An 18,702-nucleotide genomic window follows, 5' to 3' on the forward strand; every position below is an offset into this window, starting at 1 on the left:
ACTCGACGGCACTTAACTATATATATATATATATATACTGAAGGAGCTCTGGTAGCGTAGTGGTTACTAATCGGGCTGCTAACCTCAGAGACGGCAGTTCGAAACTACCAGCTGTTCCGCTGGAGAAAGATGAGGTTTTCTGCTCCCGTAAAGATTTACAGCCTCGGAAACCCTGTACAGGGTCTCTATGAATCGGAACTGAATCCATGGTACATAACAACAACAAACAACATATATATACTGCGTGTGGTGCTGCAGGTTAATGAACTGGACTACAAGGTTGGTTTGAACCGGAAGGTTGGCAGTTCAAGCTCACCAGCCACTCCTCAGAAATCCTATACAGGATCGCTATGAGTCAGAACTGAGTCAATGGCACTTAACAACCACAACATATGTATATAGAAACATACACACAGACATATATATAGTAGACTCCTGGTATGGCACTATAGGGTAAGTACAGGACTGCTAAACAATGGTTCAAACCTAACAGTTGTGTCTAATAAACTTATAGCTCCTTGCTAGGAGTTGGAATCAGCTCAACATCACTTAACAACAACATGTTGCTGACTTATTCATTACAAAAACCTTTTCCAACAACTTAAAAAGGAATTATATACCAGGACTTCACTAGATAAAATGCACAGGAATCAAATTTAAGTGTATCTGTGGGAAGAGAGGGTGAAGTTCAATATCATCAGCCAAAACAGACAATCAATTGCTCATATGCTAGGTAAAGCTGAAACAGAAGAAAATTGAAACAATTTTACAAAAGCCAAAATATAACCTGGCATATATCCCACCTGAATTTAGAGACCATATCAAGAACAGATTTGATGCATCAGATAAAAATGGTCATGGATCAGAAGAGTTATGAGATGACATCAACACCTCACATATGAAGAGACAAAAAATTATTAAAAAGATGGAAATAAAGGAAAAGATCAAAGTAGGGGTCAGAAGAGAATCTGAAATTTGCTCTTGAGCTTAGAGAAGCTAAAGCAGTTGAAATAAATGATAAAGTAAAGGAGCTGAACAGAAAATTTCAATGGGCTGATTGAGAAGACAAAATAAAATATTATAATAAAATGAAATAAAAAACATCTGGAGCTCAAAAACCAAAGGAAGAACATGTTCAGCATATCTCAAGCTGAAAGAACTGAAGGAAAAATTAAAGTCTCAGATTGAAATTTGGAAGGGTTTTATGATAAAATATTAAATGATGCAAGAAACAGCAAAAAAAAAAAAAAAGAAGGGATATACAGAGTTACTGTACCAAAAAGAACAGGTTGATGAAGAAATAGCATATGATCAATAACCTATGATACTAGAAGATATCGAAGCAGCACTCAGGGCACTGGTGCATAACAAGTTTCCAGGAATTGATGGAATACAAATGCAAATGTTTCAACAGATTGGTGAAACACTGAAAGTACTCACTCCGTCAAGATATTTGAAAGATAGCTACAGTTTGTCAATCAACTGTAAGAGATAAAAAACTGTGCCCATTCCAAAGAAAGGTGACCAAACATAATGCGGAAATCATTGAACAATACCATTATTATCACACACAAGCAGAATTTTGCTGAAGATAATTAAAAGATTATTGCAGTAGCACATCGATACAGAGCTTCCAGAAGTTCAAGCTACATTCAGAAGAGGACATGGAAAGAGGAATAACATTTTTGAAATCAGATAGATCTTGACTGAAAGCAGAGAATACCAACAAGATGATTACCTATGCTTTATTGACTATGCAAAGGCATTTGACTGTGTGGATCATAACACACTGGATAACAATGTGAAAAAGGGGAATTCCAGAACACTTAACTTGTGTTAATAAGAAATCTGTAAAAAGACTAAGAGGAGGTCTCTCAAACAAAACAGAGGATAGTGAATGGTTTAAAATTAGGGAAGGTGTGTGCCAGGGTTGTATCATTTCACCATATTTATTCCATATGTATACTGGGATAATAATCCAAGGAACTGGATCATATGAAGACGAATGTGGCATCAAGATTGGAAGAAGACTTATTATCAACCTGCAATATGCAGATGACACAATCACAATCTTGTTTGTTGGAAGTGAGAAGGATTTAAAATACTTACTGATGATTATTAAACACTATAGCCTCCTTATTGATTGTACCTCAATATAAAGACAATATAAATTCTCATAACTGGACAAAAACTAACATCATTTTAAATCCAGCAAACATTGAAGTTGTCAAAGACTTCAATTTGCTTGAGTTCAGTCAATGCTCAGTTAAGAAATCAAACAAAATATTGCACTAAGAAAATCTATGGAGCCACACATTAGCAACAATAATGGGCTCAAACATAACAATTGTGAGGGTGGTGCAGGATCGGGCAGTGTTTCATTATGTTGTGCATAGTGTAGCTATGAGTTGGAATCGCCTCAATGGCATCTAACAATAGTGTATATATATATGGAGCTCTGGTAGCGTAGTGGTTATGAATTGGGCTGTGAACCTTAAGGTCAGCAGTTCAAAACTACTAGCTGTTCTGCAGGAGAAAGATGGTGCTTTCTGCTCCCGTAAAGATTTATAGCCTCGGAAACCCTGTACAGGGTCGCTATGAGTCGGAATCGACTCCAGGCACATAACCACCACCACCACCATATACGTGTGTGTGGGGGGGGGGGGGGTCCTGGTGTGGCACTGAGGGTGAATATGCTGGATTGCAAGGTCGGCTTGAACCACAAGGCCAGTAGTTCAAGCTCACCAGTTGCTCCTTGGAAACCAGGGTCACTATGCGTGGGAACCAACTCGAGGGCACTTAACAACAGTATATACATGCATGTGTGAGTGTGTGTGTGTGTGTGTGTGTGTGTGTGATACAGAGAGAGAAATACTTCAGAAAAGAAAAACATCATTTTCTAATTAAATATTGCAATTTGTGCCAAAAAAAAATCAGTGATAAATAAATATTTAAAATCTAAAGCTATGTCTCACATTTGGTATTTTGTAATGCTTGTCAGACACCAAACATTTTTTATCTTTGATATTCTATTTTCGTACACTTGATGTATGTTATTTAAAAATAGTAACAAATGAAGTTGTCCTACTGATCTAGGATGCCTTGTGCTGCCAAAGCTTGGCTGGGTTCCAAAGGTCTTCCATTGACCGCAAACTCCATTATACACCCAACAAAATCGTGGCTTTCTACATGTCCTCTTCTCTGCAGGATCGGTTCTAGTGATCTGATACCTCCAACTGTGACTCGATTTGGCTGAACATCAAGAGTCCTAAAAAAGAGAGGAAAGATAAATAAATATATTAGCATCAACTCAAAGATTCAGTAGGATTTTAAATTAGAGTGAATCTAAATCTTTGACATATATTATAGCATGGTAAATTTGGATAGAAAAGACAATATATCAACTCATGTGTTTTTTTATAACAGATAACTAAAAAGTTGCTAGATCTTTTCAAAGTACACAAAATAATAAAACTTATGGAAATAATATTTCTAGTTAGTCAAATTAGATTTATTGAGCAATATTGGATAATGATAGAAGAAGTGACAATTCTAAAAGTGAGTCAGATTATATCATTCCTTCAGTACAGGTCTGATAAGGATGCCACTAAGTTGATTCATGTGGTGGATGATATGTTTCTATTGTTGTTTCTGTTTTTCCATTATGCTTTAGATTGGCTATTGCTGTGGTTCAATTTTAGGTGCTATCAAATTATATCTGTTAATCATTGTTATATAAAACTTCAGAGAATGAGGTTTAAAGAATCAGTATCCTTACTCTATCTTTTTTTCAGGATTCAGGTCACATTCAACTATTTCATATTTTCCAAAGAATACAGGGTACACTAAACTTTTCTTTCTCTGGTTTTATCCTTACCTTTACTACTTCATTTCACACTCATTTTACATCATATTTATGTATTAATTAAAACTACTTTTATTTTTTAGTATGAGAATCCCTTTTGGGAAAACAAGTTACAGTAAGTTCCTGGGTTACAAATGTTTGACTTATAGGAAATTCCTAGTTGCCCATTAATGCTATGTAAATTTGCCCTCACTTGGAATAGTTTCAACCAACCCTTACTCACAACAAATCCTTCCACTATCACCTTTACTTGCTGCATGCACAGTTTTCAATTATCATTTAAATCTTGCACTAAAATAAGGCAAAATAAGGACTGGGTACACCTATTCTGACTTACCTACAAATTTGACTTAAAGACACACTTAAGAACAGACCTTTTGTTCATAACCTGGGTACTGTTTATATTGTATAACATGTGCATACTATAATTATTTTAAATGAATAATTTCCTTTTTAATTTCAAGCAATAATAAAGAATACACTAGTAATTTTGCTTACCAGTCATCTGAAACTGCCACATTACTAACAGTGCAATATCCTGGTTCTTGGTTTTCAGAACAAGAGTCTACAGTTAAGGAGGCTGCCTACAAAGCAGGAGAAGAAAATGTTCACTTTGAGTCATACTGTCACTATTACACTTTTCTATCAATACCACCCAGGATTTGTGTCTATGCACACATGATTATTAAAAATTTGGTAACATTTTGATTTAATGTATCATGATATACATATATATGTGTGTGTATATGTATAATCAGAATGCTGGTGTGGTAATGCAGGATAATGCACTGGACAAGGTCAGTTTGAAATAAGGTCGGCGGTTCAACACACCAGCTATTCCTCGGAAACCCTATACAGGGTCGTTATGAGTTACGACTGACTCCATGGCACTTAACAACAACAACAACATATATATAATGCATACAAATAATGTAACTACTTTACAATAACAACTTTTGAGGTCATACTCCTTTAAAAACAAAACAAAACTGTTGCCATCAAGTCAACTGAAACTTATGATAACCCATGTGAATTAGAGTAGATCTGTTCTCCTAAGGGTTTTCAATGACTGGGAATTTTGAAGCAAACTGCTAGGACTTTCTTCCAAATCACAACTGGTTGGACTCGATTCTCTTGGTTAGTCATAGAGTACATTAGCTTTTTGGACTCCATATTTCTTAGTGATGTCTAGAATTACAGTTGTGACATTTTATATTTTTTAATAGGTTGGAGAGCTCTTGGAAAAATATTTTCCAGAAATCTTCTTTTATAGATGAATGTATTAAAATGTCATTATGGTTATTAATTGCCATCAAGTCGGACTCATAGCTACCCTCTACAGGGTTTCTGAGGAGCTACTGGTGGGTTTGAACTGCTGACCTGTGGTTCACAGTCCAGAGCTTATCCTACAGTGCCACACCAGCAGGTTAGTGTCATTCACTACCCATAAAACATCAGACAGCTAATCTGGAACTTCTTTCTGGGGTTACAACTTTAAGAAACATGTTTATTCTACTATCCAGTCATTCTAAAAAAATGAAAAAACATTTGATATTTGATTTTCAAAACTTAAGTTTCTATAATATTTCATCCTCATTTATAAAATACTATGAAAGCAGAGCATATATACTATTACAAACTACGAAGATTTTCAGAGTCCTGGTGTGGTATTGTAGGATAAGCACTGGTTGGCAGTTCAAATCCACCAGCCAGTCCTTGAAAACTTTATACAGGTATGCTATGAGTCAGAAGCGACTTGATGACACTTAAGAACAACAATATGAAGGCTGTAAAATTTGTATTCGCCTTAAAGATAATGGTAGCGGTAAAGTTTTGGTTTTTTTTCCCATGTATGAGTCATTATATTTAAATAATATACTACAGCATATTTCTGTATAATCAGAATATATTATTAAATAGTTCCATAAAGCAGAAACTCTTTAAATCATATTTAAACTGAAATTAATAGAATTTATCATTATTTTGCATAGTAGAACACATCCATACTCCATTTGAACAATAAATGAAGTCATAAATTGATTAACAAATGGAAAAAAAGTTATAGACTTCAGTCCTAGTTTGGTACTATAGGATAAGCACTGGGCCACAAGGTTGGTTTGATCTGCAAGTTCGACGGCTTAAGCTCACCAGCCACTTCTTGGAATGACCCAACAGCACTTAACAACACTTTGCATAAAGGCAATTGAGTATCTCTGAGATGGGGTTCAGTACTAAAGTTCTGGTGTAGCCAGCAATGTTGTAAGGTTATCCTTCCTTCGTTCCTCAAACACTTAGTAAATGAAAAAACTTGGTGTATACAAGGAATTGAAATTTTAAGGATGATATTTGGAGTGTTGTATTTGAGAATATGACTAAAAATCATGAGAAGAAAGATAATCCAAAATTCAGAATCAATGAAGGATTTAGGTAGATAAAAGATTATATTTTATTGTTGTTGTTATGTGCCGTCAAGTCAGTTCCAACCCGTAGCAATCCTGTATAGAGTTTTCAAGGAACAGCTGGTGAGCTTGAACCGCCAACCTTGCAGTTTGAACAGATTTGCAGTCTGGCACATTAACCCACAGTGCCACACCAGGACTCCACACAATAAAAAAGGATTATATTTAGGTGCATATAAATGCCATGGAACAGGGTTCTTTTAATGCTGCTACATTACTACAATCAAATGATAAATATTATGCTTGCATTCATTTATCAGAATGTTTCTCATGTGAGATTAATTTTAACAAGAACAATGTAAATGTAGGCAACATAGCACTAGGAGGTTAATCAAGTTGACTAACATTATTACCTCACTTACTTGGAAAGAGAATAGTTACCAATTTTTCTGTGTTCCAGAATTAGGTCACTTTCATTATGGATGGAAATGATTAATTTCTTTTGACTCCAATCTTCATCAATATATAATTTTTAATGATTTCTCATAAAAATATATATTGAGATGGGAGATTTATAGAAGTATATCTTAAATATTTCACATTTCAGAAATAATCCATGGAGTTGATTTATAGTTATTGAGCAACAGATATTACTTGGTAAAAAGAATTGAAAATAATTTTATCAACATATTATCACAAACTCCATAATTCATTGTGTACACTTTTCTGGCTATCTACTCAAGTAAATTACAATAAATCCTAATATTTTTAAAAAAACACTTACACTTCCAATTCTATGTCTTACTCCCAACCTATTTAGATAAACCTTTCAATAAATATTGCATTCCCCTGTCCCCACCCCCACCCCGGCACCAGTGAGCTCTAAAACTGAATGACATTTAATTTCAAAGACAGTGTTAGGCTATCATGATACAATTTATAATGTTTATGTGGATTATTTGATTTAAGAACAATTTTTAAATCTGTTTCTGAAACAAATTTTAATACAGTCCTCTCTATATACACTGGCATGAAGTCTCCATTATATTTTTTCTAAAGCTAACACAAACCAGACAGTATCACATGGATATTTATGAATGCTTCAACAATTAACAAAACTTAAAAATAATAGTATAAATATATTATTACATTTCAATCAATCTTATATTTAATTTTTCTTTCTTATATTCTACAAGCTTGGTAACACAGATCAATCAAAGGAAACGATACCTGAGGAAGTCATTTTTTGAATTGTTCATGCAATTTAATCTTTGCAGTTACATTTTTCTTCTTTTACTGCTGAATTTTTCTACCACTGCCTCTTCAAATTAAAATGTTTCTATCTTATCTATGCAAGAATTCAAAGCTAAGAAGTTAATTGCTTTACCAGTTTCCAACAAAATCCTTTTGAACTGTAGAAAATGAAGATTCAAAATGCAGTAGGGAATTTATTTTGGAATGCTTTCCTGAAACAGGGAGGCATTTTTTCCTATGACAGAAGTACTTATGACAAGTTGTTCTTCTCCATATTTTATATTTTTTGAAATTTTGATGACTAAAGCCACGTATTACAAATAGACTGTAAAAATCATTTGTGTATTACTTCTGGCCTCTCATAGTACCTATTTTACTCTCCATCTTGGTCACAAGTGATTGTCTGAAAAACTCAAATGTCTTTGAACTTTAGAGGAACCTTGGAGATGATCACATAGCATCCTCTATTCTACATAAGAGTTGTATTGACAGTATCTAAGGCCTATGATAATTTCACGTATGCTGGAAGAACTGGTCATACCGACTACCCCTCATTAGACTTTCCTCATTTTATTAAGAAATTATGATTAACTTAAGCCCAAATCTATATATCCCAAAGAGCCATAGTGGTGCAAAAGGTTACGCACTTGGCTTCTAATGAAAAAGTTGGCAGTTAGAATCAATATAGAGGCATGGAACAATAGTCCTTGAGATTTGCTTCCAAAAGGTCCTAGACTTGAAAACCCTACTGAACGCCTTACTATGGGGTCACCATGAGTGAGAATCAACTGTTTGTCAAATAACAACCTTAAGATCACCTTGATCTTGAGTACACAATCACTTGGTCATATTTAATCATTTTTCTACTCCCTCATAATTGGAAGTTGTTGTTGTTGTTGTTGTTGTTATGTGCCGTGGAGCCTGTTCCGACTCATAGCGACCCTGTACAGGGTTTCCGAGGCTGTAAATCTTTACGGGAGCAGAACACCTCATCTTTCTCCCACGGAACAGCTGGTAGTTTCAAAGTAGAGAGTTTTTAAAATGTGCCCAAGTCCTATAAATGTTGTATTGTATTGGAGTAAAGAGGAAAAATCATTGTATTTCATATTTTTCAATACAAATGCACATTTTAAAATTCCTAAAAGGCAATGCAGAATTTTGTCCTTTGACAAAGATTGCCTATTATCCATACAGGTCAGATAAAATCCATCAATGTAATACAGCTTTGATCTTACTCCTTTATGAAAATTTTTAATATAGATATAAAATCTTACATTGAAAATTAGCTATGGGCAAGAGAAAAAGAACTAATCATAGCAAAAACATTTAAATATTATAACTGGATGTTGCTTACATGTGGTTCAACAGTATAAATTATTCTGAAAAATTAGCAGTAAAAATAAATGCCTTTTCAGACAAATGTATGCTCAAAAAAATATATAGTACTATATATTTTTTTTTCTAGATTGTCATGGAATTTATAGATATAGGTATAATCACGTATGTACTAGGCTTTTCTATGTAACAAAAAGTATTTCTGAGTACGTATTTTGTCATTTTGACTAATTTTTATTTTAGTGTATAACTGGGGGGGGGGAGTTGAAACATTAAAATCTTAAAGACAATTTGATTTTCAAAGTCTGTATTAAAATCCAGATATATTGTAAGATGTTTTTTGTTAGCATATGCTTATGCAAAAATTCTTGATGGTTGTTGGTGATGAGGACAACTGTAGAAAAAGATTTGGGAATATAAATGAATAAACAAATAAATGCACCCTTTCATCCTATTAACATTGATGTCAAATGTTATGAACCATTAATATGAAAAGATATGATGCATTTCTCTTTTATAAGTAAAAATATTTGTTCAATAAACACAACTCCAAAAAATATGTACCATATTTGTTACCATATGAGATCAATAAAAAACGGACTATAGTATGAGAATTTAGAGAAGTATGGAGTTGTAATTCTGAGTTTACAATGAGGACAGTCAAAACATAAATTGTAATTCTGACACAGTCTCATGTCATAAGCCTCACAAATGATACTTTATAAAGTTATGGCAGAATAAACACTACTAAGAATGCAGGATCACTATGAGTCAGATCCAACTCCATGATGCTTAACAACAACAACAAGAACTAAGTTATGTGAACTATCATTTCTTTTGTCAGAAATTTGTTCACAGGAGAGTTTTCCCCTTGTTCTTAAATTGCTTCTTCAGTAAGTGCAGAAATACTTAGGAAAGAAAAGTAGCCATTTTAGAGTCCTCACATCACACTAAAAATATACAGGAAACATCAATGAAATTCTTATGCACCAGGCAATTTTATTTTAATGTTTCCCTTCTACTGTATGTGACCCAACAGCACAGTTGTCATGAGCAAAATTAAAATATCAGCTATATGCCATGTAGTAATTAGCAAGGAGTCTGGAAGCCATGAGCAAATGGTGATGTGCTGTTAACCTAAAAGTTGGCAAATGGAAGAGTGAGCTTTCAAACTGCTTCCTACCCTACTCTGTAACACAAGTGTTGCCTTGAGACAGGGGCCAGCTTGACAGCAACCAACAATAATAAGAAGAATAACTACAACAAAAAAGAACCATTTTCACCAAAATTGTCAAAACAATGGATTTTTAAAATGTAACTCTATTTGCCTTTCAATTCATGCTTCACCTGAAGGCCTAGCAGGCAGAATAAACAACAATAATAAAACAAGTTTTAATTTGGAATTAAATGTCTTATCGTTAGATGTCTTACCATTCCTGCTCTCCGTGCAATTGCAGTATGAAAATGTCCATCTGACACCTTCTTCATTGTGGTGAGTTTATATGTACCACTGCCTATATTATAAGAGAATCTTAATCTTTCTTCAGCAATTTCAAGAGCCAGAAATTCAGCTCGGTCTCCTGTTTGGTTGTCAAAGTTGTAAAGCAATAAAGCATGGCTTTTAATGGTTGCAAATTTAACATAAATATAGTTATTATTGGGGTCCAAACTAGGAAACTCCATGAATGATAATTCCTCAAATCCATAGCTATTCAACTCGCAGTGTTTTCCAAAGACACCTATAGATGGGAAAATTAACAAATTAACATATCGAATTCCAGGTAAATTTTATTAAATAAGTTGGATTCAAATACTGAAAAGAAACATTTAAAGTCACAACAATACTAAGTCATGCTTTTAATAACTTTTGAGAAAAAATGATTTCCTAAAGAATACCATATAGCATAAAATTGAAATACTATAAAATTAGTATCTTTTGTGCATACCACAGACATGATAAATCAATGTGGTTGTTTTTCTTTAGTCAATTAGGGAACATACCTAAGTATATCCCATTTGTAAAAAGTACCGATTTAGGGGAATAAAGTACATCTGAATAGCTTTCTTTGTTTAAAAAAATCCAAAGCCCGTTTGTCAATCTTTATAGTTTTCATATGCTAGACTTTTCAACTGAAAAAACTTCTTCACAATATATGATCCTTAAAATAAAAAATTTATTGTAATGGAAGGAAACAAACTTTATTTGGACTTTTAAATAATTTGTGCCTGTACTCGTGATATTTTTAAGAGCCATAAAATTAGGAAAGATAATCAGTGCTTTTAGGTAAGAAAATAATTGTTATATTTTTATATCTTTCTTGCTTTATACCTCTGTGGATATGATGATTTACTGCTTGCTACTTCAAAATAGCTTTCTGTTTTTTTGAAATCCAGCATTCCCACTTGTTTGTGCTGGTTCCTTTTCAAATGTGAAAAATGAGTTTTATTGATGTTATAATAATACTATGCCAAAATTCTTTTCCCACAAATATTAGTAGACTGTGTCAAATGATTGGAAAAATTAACCAGGGCCAAAACATCGTGATTCTTATTAACTCAAAACTATCTTGTTCCTTAATTTTGGCTGTACTTCTCTTGCAGATATATTATATTTAGAATCAGGGAATTGTTTAGCTACAAGGAATCTATGTCATAATTTTCCAAAAACTGAAATGTGCCAAGGTCACAGAATTATCAGAGACACTCAAAATTTACTCTTATAATCTTAACTATAGAATATTTTACATGCTGATTTTCTTGGAATCAAAATGGTCTAGTACCTCTACAAAAGTTTTATTCCTTTATATTTTCCTTTTAAACTGACTTTATAGTGATCATCGGAATCTTGGTGTGGTGCTGTGTGTTAATACTCTGGACTGCAAGGTCAGCTTGAATCTCAAGCTTGGCGGTTCAAGCTCACCAGCTGCTTGTCGGAAACCCTATACAAGATAGCTATGAGTCAGAACCAACTCAACAGCATATAACAACAACAACAATAGTGATCATTGGTGTACACATGTAGCCTTTAGGATAAGTACTGGATTGAAAGTCAGAGGCTCAAAGTCACCAGCTGCTCCTCAGAAACACTATACAGCGTTACTATGTGTCAGTACCCACTGGAGGGCACTTAACAACAAAACAGTGAAACAGTGATCATCACAATGTAGAGACTGCGATATTACTCACTATATATCCTCGTTTATGTTTTTAAAAGTGGTTCATTTGTTTTCCGAGGTTATTATTATACTAGGTGACTTAAAGTGAAAGACTATGCATTAGATAGAAAGATAGATAAATAGATAGATAGATGTTAGATAGATAGATAGATAGATAGATAGATAGATAGATAGATAGAGATATGTTGTTGTTATTAAGTGCCATCCAGTCGGTTCCGCCCCATAACGACCCTGTATAGGGTTTCCAAGCAGCAGAGGGTCAGCTTAAAACGTCGACCTTGCAGTCCAGTACATGAATCAGCAGCACCACATCAGGACTCCATATATAGATACATATAGACATAGTGTGGCACTGGAGGATCAGCACTGGAAAGCAAACCACAAGGTTGGCAGTTCAAAGTCACCTCAGAAACCCTGTACAGGGTCACTATGAATGGGTTCCATATAGGGTTTAGGGTTTATATGGCATTCAACAACATATATATATATATACTATTAATGCAGTTGTTATGAATTGAGCTGCAAATCTTAAGGTCAGCATCTTGAAACTACCAGCTGTTCCGCGGGAGAAAGATGAGGCTTTCTGCTCCCGTAAAGATTCACAGCCTTGGAAAGCTTGTACAGGGTCACTATGAGTCTAAACCGAATCCGCGGTACTTCACGATGGTTGCAAAGTACCATAATTTTGGTTCCAACTCATAGAGACTCGTATAGAGTTTCTGAGGAGCAAGTAGTGAGTTTGAACCACTGACATTTCAGCAGTTCAAACCGACCCTGAGGTCAAGTGCTTATCCTGTGGCTTATCCTGTGACCTGGAGGTCAAGTGCTTATTCTGTTAAAAATTTTTAACAGAAGTTAAGGAAAAGGCAAATAAATTAAATATGATAGATATTTTTATATTCAAGGTAACTTCAAAAGTTCATGGTATAATTCCAATTGTGTTTTAATTCCATTTTCCATGAATTTTGTGATGCATCTCCTACTACCTATTTACTATATTTTATATATTATAAATACATTACATGTAACTTATATTATTATATTTCCTACATTCCATTCTAGCATTTACTTTTGTCAAATTTATGTTTGTATATAATAAAGAGTATGTTTATTTGTACTTTATATATTTATTATCTATATATACATACTATTGACTTTAAAAATCTTTAACTGGCATTAAAGAAAAGGCTAAGATAAAGCATACAAATAAAACAGAAAAAGTATTGAAGAATTTATATTGTGTGTTTTCTCAGTTTATTTTGACATAACAACAACATATACTTAGATAGACACTAAAATGTGCTTTATATTTCATTAAATTGTTAATATATTTTCAAACATGAAATGCTTTCTGATGGACTTTTTTTTCTCCTCTTATAAGTTTTCATTGTTATTTTGCAGAAAGCAGTGTTTTTTCTTTCAAACCCACTACCACCGAGTAGATTCCAACTCATAGCATTCTTTATAGACCAGAGCAGAACTGCCCCATAGAGTTTTCAAGGCTGTGATCTTCACAGAAACAGGCTGCCACATCTTACTCCTGCAGTGGCTGGTACGTTCAACTTCCAGCCTCTCATTTAGCAGCCAAGTGCTTGACCACTGCGCCACCAGGGTTCTTTTTCTCCGAAATATGAAGAAAATTTCAATAAAATTTAATTGGAATGTTCAAACTGTCCTCTAAATGAAATGCCATGAAATAAATCTAAGTAAAATTATAAATAAAAAAGGAAATGAGATACTTTCGACATGTACATCTGTTAACACTATGAAATCAATTTCTGAAAGTGATGATTATCTAGACTTTTTCAAATCTGAAACACATTATGTTTTTCATAGAGAAACCCCTCCCCAAAATTATTATTTTTTAATCCAAGCAGCAAACATTCCTGCTGATGAGAGGTAAATGAGAAATGAGGAGGTAAATAGTACACATTTTTTCCAAATATAAAATTATAGTTAAAATTTTATGAACATTGACTAGCTTCCTACAGGTATTTATGTGATCCATTCCTACTGCCATGTTTATTGGTATGCTTTCCCCCACACACATTAGTTTGAGAAGGAGAATATTTTTAATTCTCTAGTTACAAACTGAAGGAGCTCTGACAGCGTAGTGGTTACGAATCGGGCTGCGAGCTGCAAGGTCAGCAGTTCGAAACTACCAGCTGTTCCGCGGGAGAAAGATGAAGCTTTCTGCTCCCGTAAAGATTTACAGCCTTGGAAACCCTGTACAGGGTCGCTGTGATCCATGGCACATAACCACCACCACCAGTCACTAATTGTATATTATCATCTCAAGATGTTTTTGTTTGCTTCACCTTTTCAGGGCTTTTGTTGTGAACAAACAATGCCTAGGGGAGTTATGTGGCTCACTAGGATAAGCACAAAATCAGTGGTTTAAACCCATCAGCAGCTCTTCCAAAACCTTATACTGGGTCGTAACTCTAATTATGGGAACTTACTTCGCAGCACTTAACAACAAAATGTCTAAGCGTAAATAAAGGTTTTGTCTTTGCCACTGGATGGACTAGGGGGAGAGATATGTAGTGCCCGCTAGCCACATGTAATCTACTTCTATTTTAATTTACATTGCTGTACTATTCTGCTTCCCCTAGGAATATCTGGCTAGGATGAAGGCTCATTTTAACCCATCAGCACCTCCCCCACAACAGGCAAGGAATGCAGTGCCGCCTAAACTGCAGTGGCAATTTGCTCCTATTTGCTATTAATTTCTGTAAAACCAAATATTTATAGCTGGAATGCAAAGGAATCCTTAAAAAATATAAACATCTCTGTTCAGTTATTTGAAACATCATTTTCCATTCCAATCCCCTTTTTTTGATTCCCAAACACATTAATCCATGAAACCTAACAAGATATCTATACACAGCAGTGCCAGTTAAGAGCTGAAGGGATCTTTGAAATAAAGGAGAAGTTTTAGAGATCTAAATCTTGGTAACTTTGAGCTTAACTGATATGTCACATTTTTATGGGCATTGTTAACGGGTATCTCAAAATATTTTGTTAAAAGAAAGACACTATGAAAGACATATTGGTGTGAGAATAAAATTTATGTTCTAGTCATTAGCTCATCATGGGTTATTTTTGTTTCATTTTGAGGTGACTTTCTGACCTTTGCAAATCACTTAATTTCTGGACCTCAGAGCTAATGGCAACATATATGACTCAAAATTGAATGCTTTTTTAGTCTCTTCATCTTGATCATTCCATTTATGCTGTACTTAACTAAAACAAAAATAATAAGTATATATATGCAATCCTGATGTGGCACTGTGGGATTATGCACTGGATCACAAGTTCAGCAGTTCAAATTCACCAGCTGCTCTTTGGAAATCCAATACATGATTGCTATGAGTAGGAACTGAGTCAGAGGCACTTAATAACAACAACAAATATTAATTATCTCAAATTCCTTTTAAGTTCTACTCTGTTCTACAAAATAAGCTTCACTTTGCAGGTACATACATCATAGTAATATGCTCAAGGAGAAACTAGAAATATATTATTTTATTCTCTGGTAGTGTAGTAGTTATGAGTTGGGATGCTAAACTCAAGGTCAGCAGTTCAAAACTACTAGCCTTTCCTTGGAAGAAAGATGAGGCTTTCTGTTCTCATAAAGATTTACAGCCTTGGAAACTCTATACTGGGTCACTATGAGTCACTGACTCCACAGCACACAACCACGACCAAGGAGAAAAACAAAGATAAACTTTGACTACTTCAAGATATATGGAAATAAATATTATGCAGTAGGGTAACACAACCTTCAAATAAATGACAGACTTACAAAGCACAGTAAGTTAAAATTCAAAAGTTCATCCAAAGTTTCTCACAGTCCTTGGCTGGATCAGCATTGCATTGTATTTAACTGAGGCCGGGAAGAAATTCTTTAGCTCACTTGACTAAGGTCAATAGATAAGTTGTTGTTAAGTGCCGTCGAGTCAATTCCGACCCTGTATAGGGTTTCTGAGGAGCAACTGGTGAGCTTGAACCACCGACCTGCAGTCCAAAAGGCTTTTGCAGTCTGGCGCATTAACCCACAGTGCCACACCAGGGACTATGAAAAGTTCTTATTAACAACACTTCCTCAGAAGAACACAGAGGTCTGCATTTGTATTGTTGTTGTTGTTAAGTGCCGTCGAGTTGGTTCAAACTGACAGCACTCCTGTATAGGGTTCCCAAAGAATGGTTGGTATGTTTGAACTGCCAATATTTTGGTTAGTGCTTATTCTATAGCACCACACCAGATATGTTGTATGTCCTAGAAAAAGCCAATTATAAAATCTGCAGTGTCTAGAAAGTGAATTATAAACGAATGTAAAAAAAAAAAAAAAACATACCTGCAACTCACAATTCTTAAATCTTGCAATATAGAGTCATTTCAAGTAGTGCCTACAGTACGCTTGATAGTATAGTGCGTAACCACTCAGCTGTTAACTAAAAGGTCATTATTTTGAACCAACTTAGTTTCTCTGCAGGAGAAAGATGTAACATTATGCTTCAGTTAAAATTTGCAGCCTTGAAAAGCCTCTAGGAGAGGTTTACTCTGTTCTGGTGTGGTGCTGTGTGGTAATGCGCCAGACTTAAAAGTCATTTGAACTGCAATGTTGGCGGTTTAAGCTAACCAACTGCTCCTGGGAAACCCTATACAAGGTCACTATGGGCCGGAACTGACGCAATAGCTCTTAACAACAACAACAACAACAACAACAGGGTGGAGATGAATAGGAATCCAATCAATGGCAATGGTTTTTTGCTTGCTTTGTTTTGATGAATGCCATGATAAAGTGCATGGCTACTAACAAAAAGTTAGCTTTTCCAATCCACTATTGGCATTGAGAGACAGAAATCCTGGCAATCTACACCTATAAACACTGCAGCTGAGGAAACTCTATGAGGTAGTTTTGCTTTGTTATATAGGGTCACTATGAGTTGGCATCGAGTCCACAGCACCCAACACACACAGGCTAAAATAATCCATAAACCTATGAGTGTAAATAATCTGGGAAGATGACATCAAAATCATTAAGTTATCTTGGGATGCTTATATTTCTTGTAAGGAGCAACATAGTATATAAAATAAATGTCCTATCATTAGCTTTTTTAAGGTTAAACCTATAAGATTTTATTTTACTAACACCTACAATGAAAAATAATGTTTGTTAAATCACTCATAGCCACAATGTAACAAAACTACTACATTGAGTGGTAAGTAGATTTATAGTTTACATCAACAACTAAACATAATTTTATACTCACCAAATGGACAATGGCAATAGTAGGAATCAACACCACTTTGGCAGGAACCACCATTAAAGCAGGGGTTGCATTCACAGTAATTAACTGATGATTCACACATTTTCCCTGAAAAATGTCAAGTCTGTTAAAATTGTATCTTACCCATAAATATATTAGCAATGTTACTACATTACCATATGTAGAAATCTTTTCTGAGGGATCAAATATTAGAGAAAAGAAATATAAGAAAAAAGAGTTATAAGAACACTTGATATGAAAAGAGTGGACTGATATGCTTGAGTTCAAAATGTTATTTTTGTTTTCCTACTATAAAGATGTACATTAAAATATAAAACAGTTTATATTATAAAATATGTATTTATTTAAAATAGAAAATAATTTACATAAACATCTTTGAAGGAAAACCTGTTTACAGGCAAATGACAAATAGTGAAAATATTTAAATGTTTTATTTGAATTTATTTTCTCTTGTCATCGCAACCTTGTATGGCATCTCTTCATCTTTCACATCTTATAGATATAAAGTTAAAACTATTCAGTTTTCTTTTCATTGTACAGATTTCCTTCATACATGAGAATTGATCTTATTTAGCTCACTTGTCAAAGTAAAATACTTTTACTCTTAAGGAATACCTTTATGTCATATGTATCTGTGGTAAAACAGAATATGTAAGAAAACACATCAACTGTAAGTACAAAATGCTACAAGAAAATAAAAACAACCTACATAAATGAAAGAATACTTGCATTTTCAAATATACGTTAGGATTTAGTCTCAACTTTAGCTTATGCATACTTACTTTTTTCTCAAATAAGAATACATAAGTAGCACATATTTCTGTTTACAAAGACCTTTCTCATATGTCATCTTGCTAAATTCAATATTGATTGAGTTTCCAATACACGACAGACAAGTGTCTGATTCATAGTGTCTACATTTTAGTACAGAAATTAATCCACACAACAGAAAACACTTAAATTTCACAAACATGGGATAAAAGCACTTGGAGGCTAAAAGCATGCACAACAAACTACAAGACTATGGCAAAGACTAATACTGTCTTATGCTTCCATATGCAAGTTCTATAAAGCTGAAATTAAATAGTTAATCATTTGGTTAGCAAAACTTATAGTAAAGAATAACTATATATTTGTGGCTGTTGATGCACATTGTTTAATTAAATGTGTATATGTTTTAATACCACATTCTTCTCTAACTTTATTTTCTTATAATAATTTAATGTAGTCTTAAACTTGGTCTCTAGATTTTCAATACTATAGTGTTGTTGTTGTTGTTGTTATGAAGTGCCTAGAGTCGGTCCATACCCATAGCGACCCTGTATAGAGTTTCTGAGGATGGACCCATAGCGACCCTACATAGAGTTTCGGAGCA

At 34.2% G+C, this 18,702-nt stretch overlaps 1 protein-coding gene across 1 annotated transcript in view; it reads right to left on the bottom strand.

The window, feature by feature from the left end:
- FAT4 (FAT atypical cadherin 4) overlaps positions 1 to 18,702 on the bottom strand; it is a 267,907-nt gene that overhangs the window by 22,444 nt on the left and 226,761 nt on the right. The window contains exons 10-13 of the mRNA XM_006866259.1: positions 17,310 to 17,414; positions 10,285 to 10,592; positions 4,364 to 4,449; positions 3,089 to 3,268 (exon numbers count right to left, since the gene is read on the bottom strand). Coding sequence (XP_006866321.1) covers positions 3,089 to 3,268; positions 4,364 to 4,449; positions 10,285 to 10,592; positions 17,310 to 17,414 — 679 coding nt within the window. The remainder of the gene's footprint in view (positions 1 to 3,088; positions 3,269 to 4,363; positions 4,450 to 10,284; positions 10,593 to 17,309; positions 17,415 to 18,702) is intronic.

Source organism: Chrysochloris asiatica, unplaced genomic scaffold (genome assembly GCF_000296735.1).
Source record: "Chrysochloris asiatica unplaced genomic scaffold, ChrAsi1.0 scaffold00088, whole genome shotgun sequence".
Lineage (NCBI taxonomy): Eukaryota > Metazoa > Chordata > Mammalia > Afrosoricida > Chrysochloridae > Chrysochloris > Chrysochloris asiatica.